This window comes from Rhinolophus hipposideros, assembly GCF_964194185.1.
Source record: "Rhinolophus hipposideros genome assembly, chromosome: 12".
Taxonomy (NCBI): Eukaryota; Metazoa; Chordata; class Mammalia; order Chiroptera; family Rhinolophidae; genus Rhinolophus; species Rhinolophus hipposideros.
This window is the reverse complement of record NC_138058.1, coordinates 11,094,371-11,112,748: the sequence shown is the minus strand read 5'-3', so window position 1 is coordinate 11,112,748 and position 18,378 is coordinate 11,094,371. Positions and strand designations below refer to the sequence as shown.

General features: G+C 35.7%; 1 protein-coding gene across 1 annotated transcript in view; it reads left to right on the top strand.

Annotated features, from left to right (window-relative positions):
* EIF5B (eukaryotic translation initiation factor 5B) overlaps positions 1–18,378 on the top strand; it is a 63,289-nt gene that overhangs the window by 15,743 nt on the left and 29,168 nt on the right. The window contains exons 2-7 of the mRNA XM_081068476.1: positions 8,852–8,977; positions 9,093–9,177; positions 9,840–10,515; positions 11,597–11,814; positions 12,230–12,380; positions 18,017–18,115. Of these exons, the coding sequence (XP_080924602.1) occupies positions 8,852–8,977; positions 9,093–9,177; positions 9,840–10,515; positions 11,597–11,814; positions 12,230–12,380; positions 18,017–18,115 (1,355 nt within the window). The remainder of the gene's footprint in view (positions 1–8,851; positions 8,978–9,092; positions 9,178–9,839; positions 10,516–11,596; positions 11,815–12,229; positions 12,381–18,016; positions 18,116–18,378) is intronic.

The window sequence follows — 18,378 nt, the reverse complement described above, 5'->3', positions numbered from 1 at the left end:
TTTGGTAACTTATAAAAATGTGTAAATGATTTATATTAGGTTTAAATAATTTTAACCTGTTTTTAGTAAACTGATAAATGTATTATGTAACTTTTCAACTATTTTTATAATATTCCTAGAAATTCAGATTAACACATTTTTTTTGAGGTGTGTAATTGACCTAAAATTAAATTCACAAATTTCAAGTGTGCAATCGATGAGTTTTGATAAATGTATACAATTGTGCATCCTTCAGCACAATCACTATACAGAATATTTCCATAAACCCAAAACGTTCCCTTATGACCCTTTATAAACAGTTCTCTCACTACAGCTGGCTTTGGCCAGAAATCACTGTAGCTTTTGCCTTTTTTTTCCTTTTTTTTTTTCGGTTATCGTAGTTTTCCGTTATCTAGAAAATCATGTAAGTAGTTGAAGCCTTGATTGATTGGCTGGCTGGGTTTCACATAATATACTTTTGAGATTTATCCATGTTGGTGTGTGTAATGTTAATTCTTTCTGTATCATTGTGTGGATAGATGACAATTTGTTTAGCATTTACCTGGTAGGTGAATATTTGTGTCGTTTCCAGCTTCTTGTATGACTAAAGCTGCTATGAATATTTGAGTACAAGTCTTTGTGTGGACATATGTTTTCATTTCTCTTAGGTAAATACCTAGGAGTGGGATTGCTGGGTCATATGGTAAGTGTGCGTTTTACTTTAAGAAACTGCCAAACTGTCTCTTCCAAAGTGGCTGTGCCATGTTTGCATTTCCTTTAGGGACGCGTTCCCATTGCTCCACACTCTCTCGGAACACTTTGTGTTGTCGGTCCTTAATTTTAGTCATTCTGGTGGCTGTGTAGTGGCATCTCATTGTGATTTGCATTTCCTTAGTAGTTCATGATATTGACCATCTTGTCTACGTTTGCCATTCTTTTATCTCATTTGGTTTTAAGTGTCTGTTCATATCATTTGCCCATTTTAAAAATATGTTTTACAACACTGGATTATAGGAGTTGATTATATATTAGACAGATCCTTCATCAGATTTCTGTATTGCAATTTTTTTTCAGTCTGTGGCTTGCCTTTTTAACATTGTTTGATTTTTCAAAATTAAACTTTGGAGATAATGTAGATTCACATGCAGGTGTAAGAAATACTACGGACAGATCCCTGTACCATTACCCATTTCCCCCGTGGTAACATCTGGCAGAACGGAGCAGTCTCACAACCTGGATGTCCACCTTGGTTCAATTCACTGATATTCTGCAGCTTTGACCGGTTTCACTTGTGCTGGCACATGCACGTGTGTGTTTAGGGCTCTACACTATTATCAAGTGTAGATTGTATATTTACTATCACAGTCAAAATGCAGAATGTCACTGTAAGGCTCCTCATGCTGGCCCTCTGTAACCATCCCCGTCTCCTTGTGCACCTCTCCTCCCCTGTGTGTCCCTAACCCCTGGTATCTATGAATCTAGTCCACATTTCTCTGATTTTTTCTTTATGTGTGTAACATTTGGGAATTGGCCTCTTTCCACTCAGCCTAATTCTCTTGAGATCCACCCCTGCTATTGTATGTATTGTTAATTCATTCCATTTTATCGCGGAGTAGTATTCCATGGAATGGGGATGAACCACAGTTTATTTAACCATTGACCCACTAATAGCCATGTGGGTTGTTCCCAGTTTTTCGCTATTGCAAAGGAAGCCACTACACACACTTGTCTACAAGTTTCTGCATAAGATACATTTTCATTACTCAGGGATCATTGTGTAAGAGCATTGCTGGGTCAAATGGTAAGTACATTTTTAGTTTTACAAGAAAAGGATGGACTCTTTTCCAGACTGGCTGTTTCCATTAGCAATGTATGGGTGATCCACATTCTCCACATCCTCACGATCTTGGTTATTATCACTGTTTTTTGCAGGGGGAAGGGATTCTGATTGGTGTGTAGTACTAGCCCATTGTGATTTTAAGCTGCATTTCCCACATGGCTCAGGATGTGCTAACTCCTTTGTTTGCCTTCTGTAAATGATCTTCAGTGCAATGTCTTTTCGTGCCTTTTGTCCATTTCCTAAGGATTGTTTGGACTTTTACTGTTGAGTTTTGAGAGTTCTTTGTATATTCTAGATACTAGTCCTCTTTTAGATATGTGGCTTGCAAATATTTTCTCTCATGCTGTAGCTTGTTTTTTCATCCCCTTCATATGGCCATTGCACAGAAAACGTTTTTTATTTTGATGAAGTCCAGTTTTTTGGATTGTGCTTCTGATTTCAAGTCTTAAAAACTCTTTGCTTAGTGCTAGATCCCTAATATTTTCTACTTTTTTCTCTGAAACATGTATACTTTTAATGTTTTTCATTTAGGTCTGCCGTATATCTTGAGTTCATTTTTGTGTAAGTAGTGAGGTTGGAATTATCATTTTGTATATATGGCTGTCCATTTACTTTAACATCATTTGTTGAAAAAGGCTGTCTTTCTTTCCTTCAATTGCTTTTTTGCACCTTTGTCAAAAAACAGTTGGCCATCGTTCTGTGGGGGCTATTTTGAGCTTCTCTCTTCTGTTCTCTTGATCTCTGTGTCTGTCCCTCAGCCAGTACCACATAATTTTGGTTATTGTAGCTATATGTTTAGTCTTGAAATCTGGTAATGTGTTTTCTCCTGTTTTATTTTTTTCAAATTGTTCTAGCTATTTTAAATCTTTTGGCTTTCCATATAAATTTTAGAGTAGTCTTGTTTGTATTGGCTATGTCCCAAAAATCTGCTGGGATTTTGATTGGAATTGCCTTAAACCAGAATGTCATTTTTTGGACTTGATGTCTTTTCTATGTTGAATCTTCTGGTCCATGAATACGGTATATCTCTCCATTTTGTTTAGGTTGTTTTGGATTTCTTTTATCAGAATTTTGTAACTTTTAGCATACAAGTCCTATACATGTTTTGTTAGATTTATACCAAAGAAGTTTATTTTTTTTGAAGTGACTTAAATAATATGGTGGGGTTTTTCCTCCTCAGGTTTTAAAATTATTTTTGAGAAGTTTAGATTTACAGAAAAATGGTCAAGTGCAGCATCCTCATCTATCTCATACCCAGTTTTCCCTGTTATTCATATCTTACATTAGTATAGTACATTTGTTAAAGTTTAGGAAACAATATTGATGTCATTAACTAGGTTGCATACATTATATAGATTTCTTTAGTTCTCATACTGTCCTGTATCTGATCCCATACGAGATAGGTACCACATTACATTTTAGCCTTTTCTCCTTGGACTCCTCCTGTCTGTGATAGTTTCTCAGATTCATATCACTGCTGTGACCTTGATCACCTGAGGTAGTATTTGTCAGGCTTCTATACTATAAAGTTACTCTTTTCTTTTTCCTCACTGTACTTGCAAGGAAATCACTGTGCCGTCCAGAAGTGGGAAATTGCAATCCACTTCCTCGAGGGTGGAGTGTTTGCAGACTAATTTAGAATTCTGCATGGGAGATTTGTCTCACCACCATTATTCAATCTTTTATCTGTATCATAATGGATTTGTGAATAATATTTTATACTTTGGTTTATAATCTAATGATATAACTTGTTGCTTTAATTAACAGATTAATTTGTTTCTGCTATTGGCCATTGAGAGCTCTTTTAGTTCACTTCTACATTCCTTTTGTCATACACTTACATTGTGTGTGTGTAGGACTGGGAGAGGTTAATCATAATCACTTCCTTATTTTCTGACATTACAAGATACTCCAGGCTTATCTTGTATATGTCCTGCTCCAGACTTAGGATCAGCCATTTTGCATTGTCACCAGCAATTGATGTTGTCAGTTTCTTGGACTTGAGCCATTCTGATAGGCGTGTAGTTCTGTCTCCTGTTTTCATTTGCATTTCCCTAATGACAAATGATATTGAGTATTTCTTTGTGACTGTTAAGATCTTTACCCATATTTCAATTGGCTTCTTATTGTTGAGTTTTAAGATTCTTTTTTCTGTATTTTGAATACAAGTCCTTTAGCCAGTAGTGTTTTGCAAATATTTTCTCCTAGTGTGTGGTTTGTGTTTTCATCTTTTATCAGTATCCTCAGAGCAGAAGTTTTTAATTTTAATAGTCTAGATTATCATTTTTTATGGTTCTGCTTTTCTTTTCGGTTTTTTTTTTTACATCTTAAACCTCATTGCCAAACCCAAGGTCAATAAATTTTGCATCTTAGTTCTGTTTTTCTTTTTTGGCATATGGACAACCAGTTCTTCCTGCACCAAATAGTGAAAGGATTATCCTTTCTCCCTTGAATTGCCTTTACACCTTTGTCATAGATCAGATAACAGTATTTGTGTGGGTCTATTACTGGGCTGTCTGTTCTGTTGCATTGACCTAGTTGTCTGTTCTTTCACCAATAGTCCTCTCTCTTGCCATTAGTTTTATAGTTAAGTCTTGAAATAGGGTAGTGGGTGCTCTGACTTTGTTCTTCATGTTGTGTTGATTATTCTAAGTCTTTTGTTTTTCCATTTAAACAGTAGAATCAGTTTGTTGATATCCACAAAATACTGTGGTTTTGGTTGGGAATGCATTGACTCTGTAGATTAAAGTGGGAGGAATTGACATCTTAACAATGTTACCTCTTCCATTTCCTGAGCGTGGACCAGCTGTCTGTGTGTTTAGGGCTTGATCTCTATTTCTTGTTTACTGAGTGTTTTTATATGAATAGATGTTGGATTTTGTAAAATATATTTTTTGTGTCAGTTGATATGGTCATATGATTTTTTTTTCTTTAGCTGGTTGATAACATTACTTTTTCATACATTGAACCCAACCTTGCATTTCTGGAATACATTCTACTTGCTCATGGGTATAATCTTTTTTTATATGTGGCTGGGTTTGGTTTGATAGTATTGTTGAGAATATTTGCATATGCTTATAAATATTCATCTGTACTTTTCTCGTGACATCTTTGTCTAGTTTTGTTACCAGGATAATATCAGCCTTAGTTCGCCTCTCTTTTTTTTGTTGTTGTTGGTCGAGTTTGTGAAGGACTGATGCTAATTTTTTAAAATGTTTCCTAGAATTCACCAGTGAAGCCATCTGGCCCTGGGCTTTTCTTAGTGGGAAGTTTTTAAATTAATAACTCAGTCACTGTACTTGTTATAGGTATATTCAGATTTTCTGTATCTTCTTGAATCGTTTTTTAGCAGTTTGGTTTTCTAGGAATTTGTCCAATTCATCTAACTTATTTAATTTGTTGGCATACAGTTCACACTATTTCCTATATTCAATATATTGCTCTATTCAAACCTAAGAATAGATAAACAGTTCCGATAAGGAATAAAGGGGAAGGATTGACTGCCTGATTTTAAGACTTCTTATATAGTGATATTAATCATGACTGTTACTGCCAGAGGGAAGGACACACATATAGATCAGTAGAGCAGAATAGAGAATACAGAAATAGCCTCCACAGGTACCGCCGATTTTTGACAAAGGTGCAAAAGCGATTCAGTGTAGGGATGAATAGTCTAAAATGTTGCTGGAACAGTTGGGTGCCCACAGACAAAAAAAAAAAAAAAATCAAAGTGGATGATAGATTTAAATATAAAATGTTAAGGTATGCAACTTTTAGAAGATAATATACGTAAAAATCTTCATGACCTAGAGTTGGTGAAAAGTTCTTAGTCATGACACCAAAAGCATGATCCATAGAGAAAAACCTTGATAATGATACTCATGAAAATTCAGATTTTTTGCTCTGATTGAAAAAACCCTGTTAATGGATGAAAAAGCAAGCTACAGACTGGGAGAAAATATATGTGAACCACATATTTGACCAATGACTCATATATAGAACATATAAAGAGTTCTCCAAACTCAACTTCAAAAGAAACCAATCCAATTAGAAAATGGGCAAAAGATAGGAGACATTTCACTGAATAGTATATATAAATGTCAAATAAGCACATGAAAAAATTTCATTAGCCTTTAAGGAATTGGAGATGACTGATGAGCTATCACCACACATCTGTTAGAACAACTTAAAGGAAAGGTAGTCATAATACCAAACACTGGCTGGGATATGGAAAAAATTAATATCTCCATATGTGGCTGGTGTGACTATTAAATGGTAAAGCCACTTTAGAAAATACTTCGGCTGTTTTCTTAAAAAGCTACACATGCAATACAGTATTTTTAATAGTTTCAGTTTTTAAGACCATTAAGTTGTAACGTTTTTCTATCTTAATGGAAAAATGTGGCATGTGAAAACACTGAGTTGAATACAATAGAAAAGTGCCTTTTATTCCTGTAAGTCTGTAGTAAATGTACAATATAAGATTAGGGGCTGTAATGGAAAATATTAATAGGAATCTTGTAGCTTTGATAAAGGAAAAAGTAAGTGGTCTGCAGGAAGACACACCTGCTGAAAAATAGTTTTACAGATTCCTTAAAGATTTTAAAGCTTTCGGTATCACCATGAATGTATTTTACTTTTGAATCTAGTGTACTGAAAGCTTAAAGCTGTAGTTTGTAGTGGGTAAGTACAGAAGTAAGTAGAGTATGGTTTAAGGTTTCAAATTAAGTCACTAATTTCATATGTATGTCACCATCATGCCATCAGTAACATGGTTGACTTTAGGACCCTGTGTCTGGGGCAGGAAGCGCAGTGCACATTGAAGGAACTCTTTAAATCATTGTAGTTAATAATGTTAAGTCATGTTGTATGTCACTGATACAGTTTGTAGCTGTGTTTGAATTTTTCAAACGGTTTTCAGAAACTTGATTATTTTCCATTTTATAGGAAGGTAGTATAATTCTGGTATCAGATTTAGGCTTGAGTCCTTGGTATGGTGCTTTCTAGACGGGTGGCCTTTTGTAAATTCTTTATCATTTTTAAGCTTAACTTCATAGAGTTGTTATGAGCAATAAATGACGTACAGTATTTCTAGATGTTGGTGAGCGCAATGCCCGATACATGACAAGCACTCAAAAACTGTTAATCTCTTACTACTAGCCTGAAGAAGCCTTTCAAAGTCAACAGCATACAAGTGTAGTACTATATGTCATGTTATTCTAGAGATGTTTGTTAATGATTACTCTGGAAATACAGCCAATCACTGTTGTGATGAGATGAATATAGTTTGGGTGAGGGCTGGCGAATTTTTGGAGGTGAGGTGTCAAGCTTCAGTCATTAACTACCTTCCCTTCTCCTCCTGTTCTCAGAAGCTGTGAAATGTTGGCAGAAAGGTTTTTGGAGACATTGCTGGTTGATGCTGGGCCAGACTTAGGTGTCTGTTACTGGTGAGACCTAGGAGTCTCCCTTGACTCTTCCCTCCTCTCTCTACGTCCAGTCGGTCACCTCAGTGTTGCTGACTGAGCCCCTTCATATTTATCTGACTCACATCTTCGTCTTGCCTGCCGCTGCTGCAATCAGGCGCTCATCGCTTCTCGTCACTTAACTGAAAGCTCCCTCACTGATCTTCCTGCTTCCTAACTAGTTGGCATTCTGCCCTGCCTCCTATTAGACATAGCTTCCTGAGACACACATTTGATGACATCAGCAGGGGTAAGAGCTCTTAACTGTAGCATCAAACTTTCTGAGTTCAAATCCTGTCTCTGCCTTGTGTGATCTGGGCAAATTATCTGAGCTTCAGTTTTTTCTTTTATTAAAGAGTAACTGTTCAAATCTGACCCACAGTCACCTGGGATAGCTTGAAAAAAAACCACGTTGCCTCGCTCTCACCTGTTTGTGGTTTCCTAGATTTTGGGTGGGGACAGGAAATACATAACGCGTACCACGCTTCTCAGTTGGTTCAGATATCCTTTTACGAGTCCTCCTGTGGCCCTGTGCACGTGATTGCCTCTAGGTATTTATTTGTACGCTCTGTGTCTGGCCAACAACTTACAAAAGCATTAAATTTCTTCATGGCATTTAGCATTTTCCAATTCGTGGTTTACTGGTTTGCTGTCTGTCTCTTCAAAGCTTCTTGAGGATCAATCCTGTATCCTCTGTGTCTTGTAATGTAATCTTACAATTTATGTAGTTAAGTCATTCTCTTGAGAAGTTCTCTTTACTGAAATGAAGCCTCTTTATAACAAAGTGTCCATCAGTGGGGGCCATGTTGTATGAGATCTTGGTTTTCTTACTGTCTCATTTATTTAGATTCATCTACCTTTTCTACTGTACATATCTGACTGATCTCCTTGGTTTTCTGTAGGTTTTAACTGAAACTTAGTTGGGTTTACTCAAGTAATATTGGTAGGTGAGGGCATTATATGATGGAACCAGAAACAAAAGCAGAAATGTAAAAGGTTATGAGTTGGTTTGTTCTGAATATTTGGGTATTTTGTGTGTTTTATTTAGTGTGGGGTCATGTTTTGCTCAAGGCGTTTAAACTTTGTGCAGCTTAGTTTTCCCGTTGGTAAAGTGCAGTATTAGACTAGTTGATCTCTAAAGTTCATTCCAGCTCTAAAATTTCCATTATTCCAAGTAGAAATGCATATGTGTCCAAATATTTAAGTTATTGATAAATTATTATTTATCACGTAATAAGGCTTGTTTTAGCTTTTAGGTTTTCTCTGTTATGTAAATAACTCCAGATACACACGAAAACTTTGGTATTAACAAAAGTTAATTTTCCTTTCTTAATTGCCTGGAGCACTTCATTATAGTTCTTTCTGATTTGAATGTAACTCAAAAACTATTCAAGCAGATGGAGCAAGGCTGATAAGTGGTAATAACTCCAGTTGTCATGAAAGAACTTGCCAAATGGTTTTTCTCAGTGAACTGCTGATGCATGAAAAAGATAAAAAAAAATGTCTCTGTAGGTAAATGCGCTAGTTTTGCCCTTGAGTAACATTTAGATCTTCTTTGTTTTCATTTAAGTGCCAAGGATGACATTGATCTTGATGCCTTGGCTGCAGAAATAGAAGGAGCTGGTGCTGCCAAGGAGCAGGAGCCTCAGAAGTCCAAGGGGAAGAAGAAAAAGGAGAAAAAGCGGCAAGACTTTGAGTAAGTATATTTCAGATACTTTTTGAGTATTTCAGATTACTTTTTATTAGCTTTGGTGCTGGATTCACTTACTAAGCTAATTCAGTGCCTCAAAATATATTTTAATCTTTTTTAGTGAAGATGATATCTTGAAAGAACTGGAAGAATTGTCTTGGGAAGCGCAAGGCATCAAAGCAGACAGAGACACTGCTGCAGTAAAGGTGAAAGATGGTTGCTCTCCCGCTGGCTGCCTTAGGGAACTGCTTTTGGAAACTCGGAGCAACGTGTATATGTCAGTTAAAAGTTTCTACAAATTCTGATGCCAAAGGGGGAAAGCAATTTTTGGGGTAGAAGTAATGTCATTTAAAACCTTTCACAGATAGAAAGATGCTTTATTTGGGAATTGAAAGATATTTTGGGGTATATTGCCTATTCATAAAATTGTCACTTTTGGAGCTAGAACATTTCTCACCTCTATCTCCAATTTTCTGTATTATTTCTTCTTCACCCTTTGAATTTGGAGAAGCATCAAAGAACTGGGAAAGTGATAGATCTTTTTTCTTCTTTCAGTTTCCCCCTTCGGCTTTGTGTGCCTTTTAAAGAAGGTTGTAGATGAGAACTGTGATCAGTGCTGGCTGCAGGGCACCTGGATCTGACTGATAGTCTCAGTGACTGTGAAGTGTGCCCGATGCCTGGGCTAGCTTCTGGTGCTTGGTCGAGTTTTATATTCTTTTATATTCTTATGAAAAAGGAGCTTATTTTGGAATTATTTTGAGAATTTTTTCATGTGTACTTAATGAAGTACATGACTCTGAGGAGTCTTATTTATTTTAAAAAATAAAGTGTAATTCTATTAATATTTCTAACAATGGAAATTTTTTAGCCAACAGAAAATAATGAAGAAGAATCCACCTCCAAACAAGATAAAAAAAAGAAAGGACAGAAAGGCAAAAAACAAAGTTTTGATGATAATGATAGTGAAGAATTGGAAGATAAAGATTCAAAATCAAAAAAGACTGCAAAACCGAAAGCGGAAATGTACTCTGGGAGTGATGATGATGATGATTTTAATAAACTTTCTAAAAAAGCTAAAGGGAAATCTCAAAAGTCAACTAAAAGGGGGGATGGATCAGAAGAGGATGAGGATAACAGTAAGAGAACTAAAGAGCATTCCAGAGTAAATTCTTCAGGGGAAAGTGGTGACGAATCAGATGAGTTTTTGCAGTCTAGAAAAGGACAGAAAAAAAACCAAAAAAATAAGCCAGGTCCTAATGTAGAGAGTGGGAATGAAGATGAAGATTCCTCCTTCAAAATTAAGACAGTGGCCCAAAAGAAGGCAGAAAAAAAAGAGCGTGAGAGAAAAAAGCGAGATGAAGAAAAGGCCAAACTGCGTAAGCTGAAAGAAAAAGAAGAGTTAGAAATTGGTAAAAAGGATCAGAGTAAGCAAAAAGAACCTCAGAAGAAATCTGAAGAGGAAGCTGTAAAATCCAAAGTGACTCCTGACACTGGAGCAACCCCTGCCTCTGAGGAGAAAGGAGATACGCCCACAGCTGCTGAAGGTTGGTGATCTGTCGAGGAAAGGCAAGCGGCGTGGATTCATACTTAGTCTGTTTTGATCATTATGCCCCAAAGTCATTTCCTTATTTGTCCTTGGTTATAAAGGTGCTTAGTAGTAAGAAACCCTTTTAAAAATGACATCTAAATGCTCTGAATTGGTGTTTATTGTTAAACATTTAAATATAGTTTAAAATGTCTTTCAAATGGTTTGTGCACAGAGCAGGGTTTTTATAAAATTTCACTTTGAAAAACAATTTTTTGCTGTTGATGGAGAGTAGAAGTTGCCTAATGAAAACTTTGTTCTTCCTTTTGATAACCCAGTGTCAGTTAATATCCGAATTCTTTCTTGTTTTTAAAAAACCCAATTCAATCTATGAAATCTAAAAGTACAAACATGCTAAAATTAGTTAACATCTTTTAAGCAGTATGAGCCACTGTTTTGTACCAGAACCAATTAATGAAAAATAAGCTTTCTAGCTAAATGTCCTCATCGTAGTCAGACTAAAATGAGTTAAAGATGAAATGATTCACATAGTGTTTCTTTAGACCAGAAAACTTTTAATGGGAAAATTGGCTTAGGTTTTTTTAACCACTCGAATTATTATCTGGACATATTTGAGGAGAAACACCAAGAAAGTAGCTTTATAATCTTTAGTTTTTTGGCATAATGCTGCAGAGTTCTTAGAATATGATTATATTTTTGTATTCTCCTAATGTCTCCATAAAGTGGGCATCAATCATATCATCCCCATCTTACAGATTCATAACCAGTTCCAGAATTGAGGTAGGAATTCTGACACTCTGGATTAAGAGCTACGTTAGATACAGTCTATCTTCTCCCTCCTGCCTTATTGTATCCCTCAGGACAACTCAGAGCAACGCCAGCATTGTAGGCTTTGAAGGAGGCCTCCTGGGTTGTTCTGACCTGTTCTGGGCACACGGGGACTCACAGGTAACTGGAGGCTTATGCCTGCTGCTGGCGGGAGCTGCGGCCCATCATGGTCCCAGAATTCTGGGGTTTGCTCATCCCCTCAGGAAGAAACGTTTTTTAAAAACACTTTACCACTATTCTTTCTTTGGTAGATGACTATGAAGGAGACAAAAAGAAAAAAGATAAGAAGAAAAAGAAAGTAGAAAAGGAAGACAAAGAGAAAGAGAAGAAAAAAGGGCCTAGCAAAGCCACAGTGAAAGCTATGCAAGAAGCTCTGGCTAAGCTTAAAGAAGAAGAAGAGAGACAGAAGAGAGAGGAGGAAGAGCGAATAAAACGGCTTGAAGAACTGGAAGCCAAGCGTAAAGAAGAGGTACGTTTTCATGAAGCTGCTGACGTTACATTGTGCTTAACCAAAAAATTGCTTCTCTATAAAATTTGTCTAACAACCTCATTTTAAACATTTCATAATCGTGTGGTAATTCAGTTACATTATTGTTCTGATTTAAATAATAATATGAAAAGGTACAGAAAGTCCTACCTTTATTTCCTCAGATACAGACAGAAGTTGCAGTGTATCATTGCCAACACACAGTCTGCTGTCTGTGATACTAATTAATAATCATTATGTACAACATTTAAAATATTTTCATTTGGAATCTCCTAACGTAATACCTTAAAAGCTTGCATGTACCTTAAAAGCTTTGTTTGGCGTTCGGCTTGTTTACATTTAAGTTTTATAACTGATTCAGCCAGTACAGTTTTGTCTGACATGTATTCTTTTATAGGAAAGATTGGAACAAGAAAAAAGGGAAAGGAAAAAACAAAAAGAAAAAGAAAGGAAAGAACGCTTGAAAAAAGAAGGGAAACTTTTAACTAAATCCCAGAGAGAAGCCAGAGCCAGGGCTGAGGCTACCCTCAAACTTCTCCAAGCTCAGGGTGAGTAGTGTTTCCCCTTACCAGCGCGGTCTAGACACTTCTTGTGCAATTACTATGTCTCTGATGGTCAAAGGAGAACTGACCTGCACCAGAAGGCGAACTCCTATGAAATGCTGTGAAAAAGTCCAACAGAAATGTAAGCAGTAGGTGAGATAATTTCGTTATTTAATGAGGTGACTTCTATGATAAAAACATACATGTAAGTGATAATATGTTTCTAAGTAAGTTTTTTTGTCTCCCCAAATGAAGAGAAATATAGAAGATAATAAAATGAGTCTCCATGTACCCATCACTCAGTTTCAACACTTACCAACATTTATCATTCTTGTTTTTTCCCCTTCCACCTGCTTTTTTCCCCCTGGAGTATTGTAAATTTCAAGTACCATATTATTTTACTCATATTTTACTTTAGTATTTATCTAAGGACATTTTACTTTTTAACATGAATAGAGTACATGTTACATCTAACAAAATTAATTCCTTGATGTTACCTGAATTTTTGTCCATTTTTAAGTTTTTCCACTTGTCTCCAAAATGTCTTTTATAGTTGATTTGTTTAAATCAGGATCCAGATTAGATCCATGCATTGCATTTGGTTGATAGGTCTGTCTCTCGCTGATAGATACCATTACCATCCTGTGTTTGGCATGCCATTTATTTGTCGATGATCCTGGATTATTCTCTGTGATTTCTCATAATCCAGATTTGTCTAACTGCGTTCTCCTTGTGTGGGCTAATAGCCTTCTCTATCCTTTGTAATTTACGAGATCTGGCAGCTAGGCTACTTCCTAGTGGTGCTGTACACTTCCTGTTGCCTCATTGATCTTCACTTCTGTTGATGTCAAGAGTGATGAGTGGGTTTAGCTGTTGGCAGCATTATCCATTATAAAAGTTCGCCATTTCCTTTTCACTTCGTAATTTTAGTGTCCTGTTGGTGATCATTGCCTTTGTGCAGTATTTCGTTAGGAACTGCAGAATTGTGATATTCTGTCACTTCTGCATTTATTAGCTAGAATATTTTTCTAAAGAAAATCTTTCCCTGAAATACTGTTCATGCAGGAAAACCAGGATAATTACTTCATTCTTTCCCTTTCTTTATTAATTTTCAAAATAATAGATTGGTGTTCTAGCAACTTCTAAGGATGACCAATGAGTTTAATTTTGTTTTGGGATCATATCATTTTATTTTAATAGAGTTTTATATAATTGACATGTTTTCATCTCATGAACTCATTAATGTTTTTGATACTCAAGTTGTACCATCTTTGGCCAGTGGGAGCCCATTCAGGCTTGTCCCCGTGACTTTGTCACATGACCACAGTATTCTTTGACCTCTTCCTTGTTTTCTAACACAATAAGATACCTCAGGTTCATCGTGTACATTTTATGCCCAAGACCTGGAATTAACTGTTTACCCAAAGAGCCCTGGTTCCTTTTAGTTTAGAGACTGCAATCTGAACATATAATTATGTTTTGACAGGTGAGGTGCTTTAAAATAGTGTTTTTGCTTCATTGAGAAGAACATATTGGGACTCCCTTAATTTCCTATTCCTACATTTCAGGGACTTTTATATTACAATAATTTTGGTGCTTATGCTATGGTTACAGTGATAGCTACCGTTTATTATACGTTTAGTGTGTAGCTAATGCTGTAATAAACTTTTGACATTGTCTGTTTCCTCATAAAAATCATACAGATATTTTTATTCCCATCATATAGATGAAGAAATGGAGACTCAGAGAGCTCAAACAGCTTGCCCAAGGTCCTGGAGCTGAGATTTAAAGTGATCTGTGTGACTGCTTCTTTATTCTGCATTATTATGTTCAGCTGGGACCAGTAAATATAGAGAAACACAGTACTTAGATTTCAAAAAATTTCATGCTGAATTGGGGGAAAATTTCATTTGAAAAATATGAAATTAGAGAACAAATTGGAGTACAACTGGCACTTACATAATCAGGTTTGACTAGTGACTATCTGAAAGACTAAACACTCTCATGCAGTAATTAAGATGGGACCAAGCAGGAAGTAACTTGCCAGTCTTAGAAGTGCTGTTGTATGGAGTAGTTTGACTTGTACTTCTGAGATTAGAAGAAGATCACAATATAAAATGATGAATTTAAAATGATGAATTTAGCATCAGTCTTTAGGATGGGCTTCAAAGAGATGGCCTTTCCTGTGGCCTGTCTGGCTCCAGTCTCCTATTCTTTATAGTGCTGCCTACTGTTTGCTTTCTTGTTGGCTCCCTAATGTCTATTAACAAAAAGGCCAAGCTTCTTAGCATGATGTTAAAGACCTGCAGTCCACTCACTGAGTCATCTCATGAAAAGATGCTACCGTGCTATGTGTCACCATATCTCTCAAAGCAGCTGTGTTTGGTAAAGATCACTTGCCACATTCATTACCTAGAATAATATAAAATTTATTCATTGAGCCTCAACTCTATTCTTAAGAGAGTGTAAGGTATCTGCAGATATCTGTTTTCAGGTAATTACTCTGAAATGTGTAGCAGGCTACCTTTTCAATCTGTTTTGTAGCTTGTAACTACTAAGCATATATAGCAAGTACTTCATAAGTAATTTGGAATTAACTCCCTTCAGGCAAAGAGCTTCAGCAAGAACTTGATTTCCTGTTTCCCTGAAAATAATACCTAGCTGGATCATCAGTTCTAATACGTCTTTTGGAGAGAAAATTAATATGAGACCCGATCTTATTTTACTATAAGCCAGATCTTGAAAAAAATCAATAAAATTGATAAACTTCTAGATTAAGGGAAAAAAAACACAAATTATTGATATCAGGAGTGAAAGGATGGATAGGGATATCATTACAGATCCTACGGGTATTAAAATGATAAGACAGTACACTGTGCAACTCTGTGCTCATAAATTTAAAAGCTTAGATAAAATAGGGCCATTCCTTAAAAGATGCAAACTACCAAAACTCACAATGAAATACATAACCTGGGTAGTCCTATATCTACATTTCTCCCTTTAACTTCAGAGGATACTATCCCTCATGAACAAATATGCAAAAGTTCTCAACAAAATGTTAGCAATTTGATTCTAGCAATACACATGTGTATTGTGTATGTGTATTTATTCGTATTTATAGATAAGGATAATCTGTTATACGTTTTAATCCCAGTGCGTTTTATCCTGGGAATGCAAGGCTGGTTCAGTATTTGAAAATCATTGAATGTATTGACCATATTAACAGACTAAAGAAGAAAAACTACATGATCATCTCAATAGATGCAGAAAAATCATTTGACAGATTTCAACATCCATATGATAAAAAATTTAGAAACTGGGAATAGAAGGGGGTATCCTTACTAAGATAAAGGACATCTACAAAAAACATAACTAATTTCACTTAATGGTGAATGACTGAATGCTAAACCCTAATACTGTGATTAAGGCAAGGATGTTTAATTTATAAATTAGGCATAGTAAGAGATTAACAGTAACTAGTAACAAAATGCAACAGTTAATATACCGTAATAGAGGTTATGTGAATGTGATGCCCAGTTTTAACCACAATCATTCCACATTGCACTGGTATGTCCTTAGCTTGAGCAATGAGGCATATAGATGGAAGGAAGAAGTAAAACTGTCTATTCACAGATGACAGTTGTCTACACAGAAAGCCCCATGGAATCTACCCTCCAAAAACCACAAAACCCTACAGCTGGTGAGTGAGGTTGACAAGGTTGTAGGTAAGGCCAGTATGCAAATATCAATTATATTTCTGTATGCCAGCAAGTTTATATTTCTGTATGCCAGCAATTAACAACTGAAAATCAAAAAATTTCAAATATTTACAGTGACAACCCTCCAAAAAGAAAAACATTGAAATAGTTATATTTCTAACATTTGTGGAATCTGTATGCTGAAAACTAGAAAACACTGGTGAAAATAAAGATCTATATAAATGGAGAGCTGTTATATTCAGGGATTTGTTATATTCAGGGATTGGAAGAGTTGATATTGTTAAGCTATCAGTTCTCTCAAACTGATTTGTAGATTCAGTGCAATCCTATTTAGAATCCCGCAGGGTATTGTGTGGACATGTATAAGCTATTTCGCAAGTATATACGAAAAGATACAAGTATTTAGAATAGCCAAAATATTTTTGTGAGAGAAAAACTTGGAGGACTCACAATGTCTGATTTCAAGACTTACTATAAAGCTGCTGTTATCCATATAGTGTGCTATTGGCAAAAGGATAGACAGATAGATTAATAAAACAAAACTGTCCGTATGTGTTCTGTTGTTGTTTTTTCCCCTTGATAGGTAAAAGGCAATTCAGTAGATAAAATACAGTGTTTACTACAAGTAATAATGGAACAATTGGACATCTGTATGCAAGAAAAATCTAGTCCTATATCTCACACATTATTTAAGAATTAAGTCAAAGTGGGTCATAGATATAAATATAAAATACACAGCTATTAACTTTTAGAGGAAAACAGGAGAAAATCTTTGTGACCTTGTGTTAGGAAAGGAATGCTTAGTTACAACTTTAAAAGCGTAATCCATAAAAAGAAAAAAATGATACAATTGAGGAAGTCTAGTTAAACACTTTCTTTCCGCAGAAGATACCATTGATAGAATTCAAAGACTATACCTGAAAATCTCATATCTGACAAAGGATTAATATCCAGAATATATAGAGATAAAATTGAACAATAAGAAAACCAACAATCTTATTTGAAAATGGGTGAAAGATTTGAACAGACACTTCACCAAGAAACTAAGCCCCTGAAAAGAATGCTCAGTGTCATTAATCATTAGGGAAATTCAAATTAAGACCACAATGAGATATTACTACACACTTACTAGAATACATAAATTCTAAATACATTAAAAAATACCTGTGTTTACCAAAATGCCTGCAAGGATGGAGAACAATTGGAATTTTCATACATAACTGGTGGGAATGCAAAATTGTAAAGCCACTTTGGAAAACGGAGCCGTTTCTTACAAAATTACATACGTATTTATCTAATGTCCCTTTATCCCGAGTCTAAAATATTTACCCCAGAGATATATTTGCACAAAAACCTACACACAAATATTCATAGCAGCTTTATCCATAATTGTCAAAAACTAGAAACAACTCAAATGTCCTTCAACTATCTACTGAATAAAGGAACTGTGGTCCATCCATACAATGGAATGCCACTCAGCAGTACAAAGAAACAAAGCATTGGTACACGCAGCAATGAGGGTGACTCTGAGATGTCTTATAATGACAGCAGCCAGACTGTAAGGTTTTGTTCCTGTGACATTTTGGAAACCGCCAATCTTTGGGGGTGAGAACAGGTCAGTGGTTGCCAGGGGCGAAGGATGTGAGTAGGATGTGACTCACAAACGTCTGCATTTTCATTGTGACAGGGGCTGCATAACTACATATTTGTCAAAAGCTGTAAAACTGGACACCAAAAAAAAAAAAAGGAATTTTAATGTGTGTAAAATATGAAATACCTGATACAAAAAAGAGGTTTTTCTGTGAATGTTCTTTTGTAGTTTAGGGTTTGTATCTCTGAGGTGAATAAAATGTTACCTGTTTAGCACTTCTTAGGTGACATACAGGTAGTATAAATCTGATATTTTCCATTTTTATCCCTCAGGTGTTGAAGTGCCATCAAAAGACTCTTTGCCAAAGAAAAGGCCAATTTATGAAGATAAAAAGAAGAAAAAAACACCACAGCAGCTAGAAAATAAGGAAGGTTTGTTGTATACAGTGTAGCCTGTGATTTAGAAGCAATTTTATTTGCCTTTTCCCACACTTTTAAAACAGAATGTCTTTTAAAAAGAAATCAACAAATCAGAATTGCGTAATAAAACGTATTCCATGTTTCTGATTGTTGTTGATCATTCTCACTGATTCAAATGACAGGGCGATGGAAAAGTACTTTGAAAACTATGGCTCCTACCCTGTGAATAACTATCCTTAACTCTGAAAAGCACAACTACCATTCTTAGTTTTTCT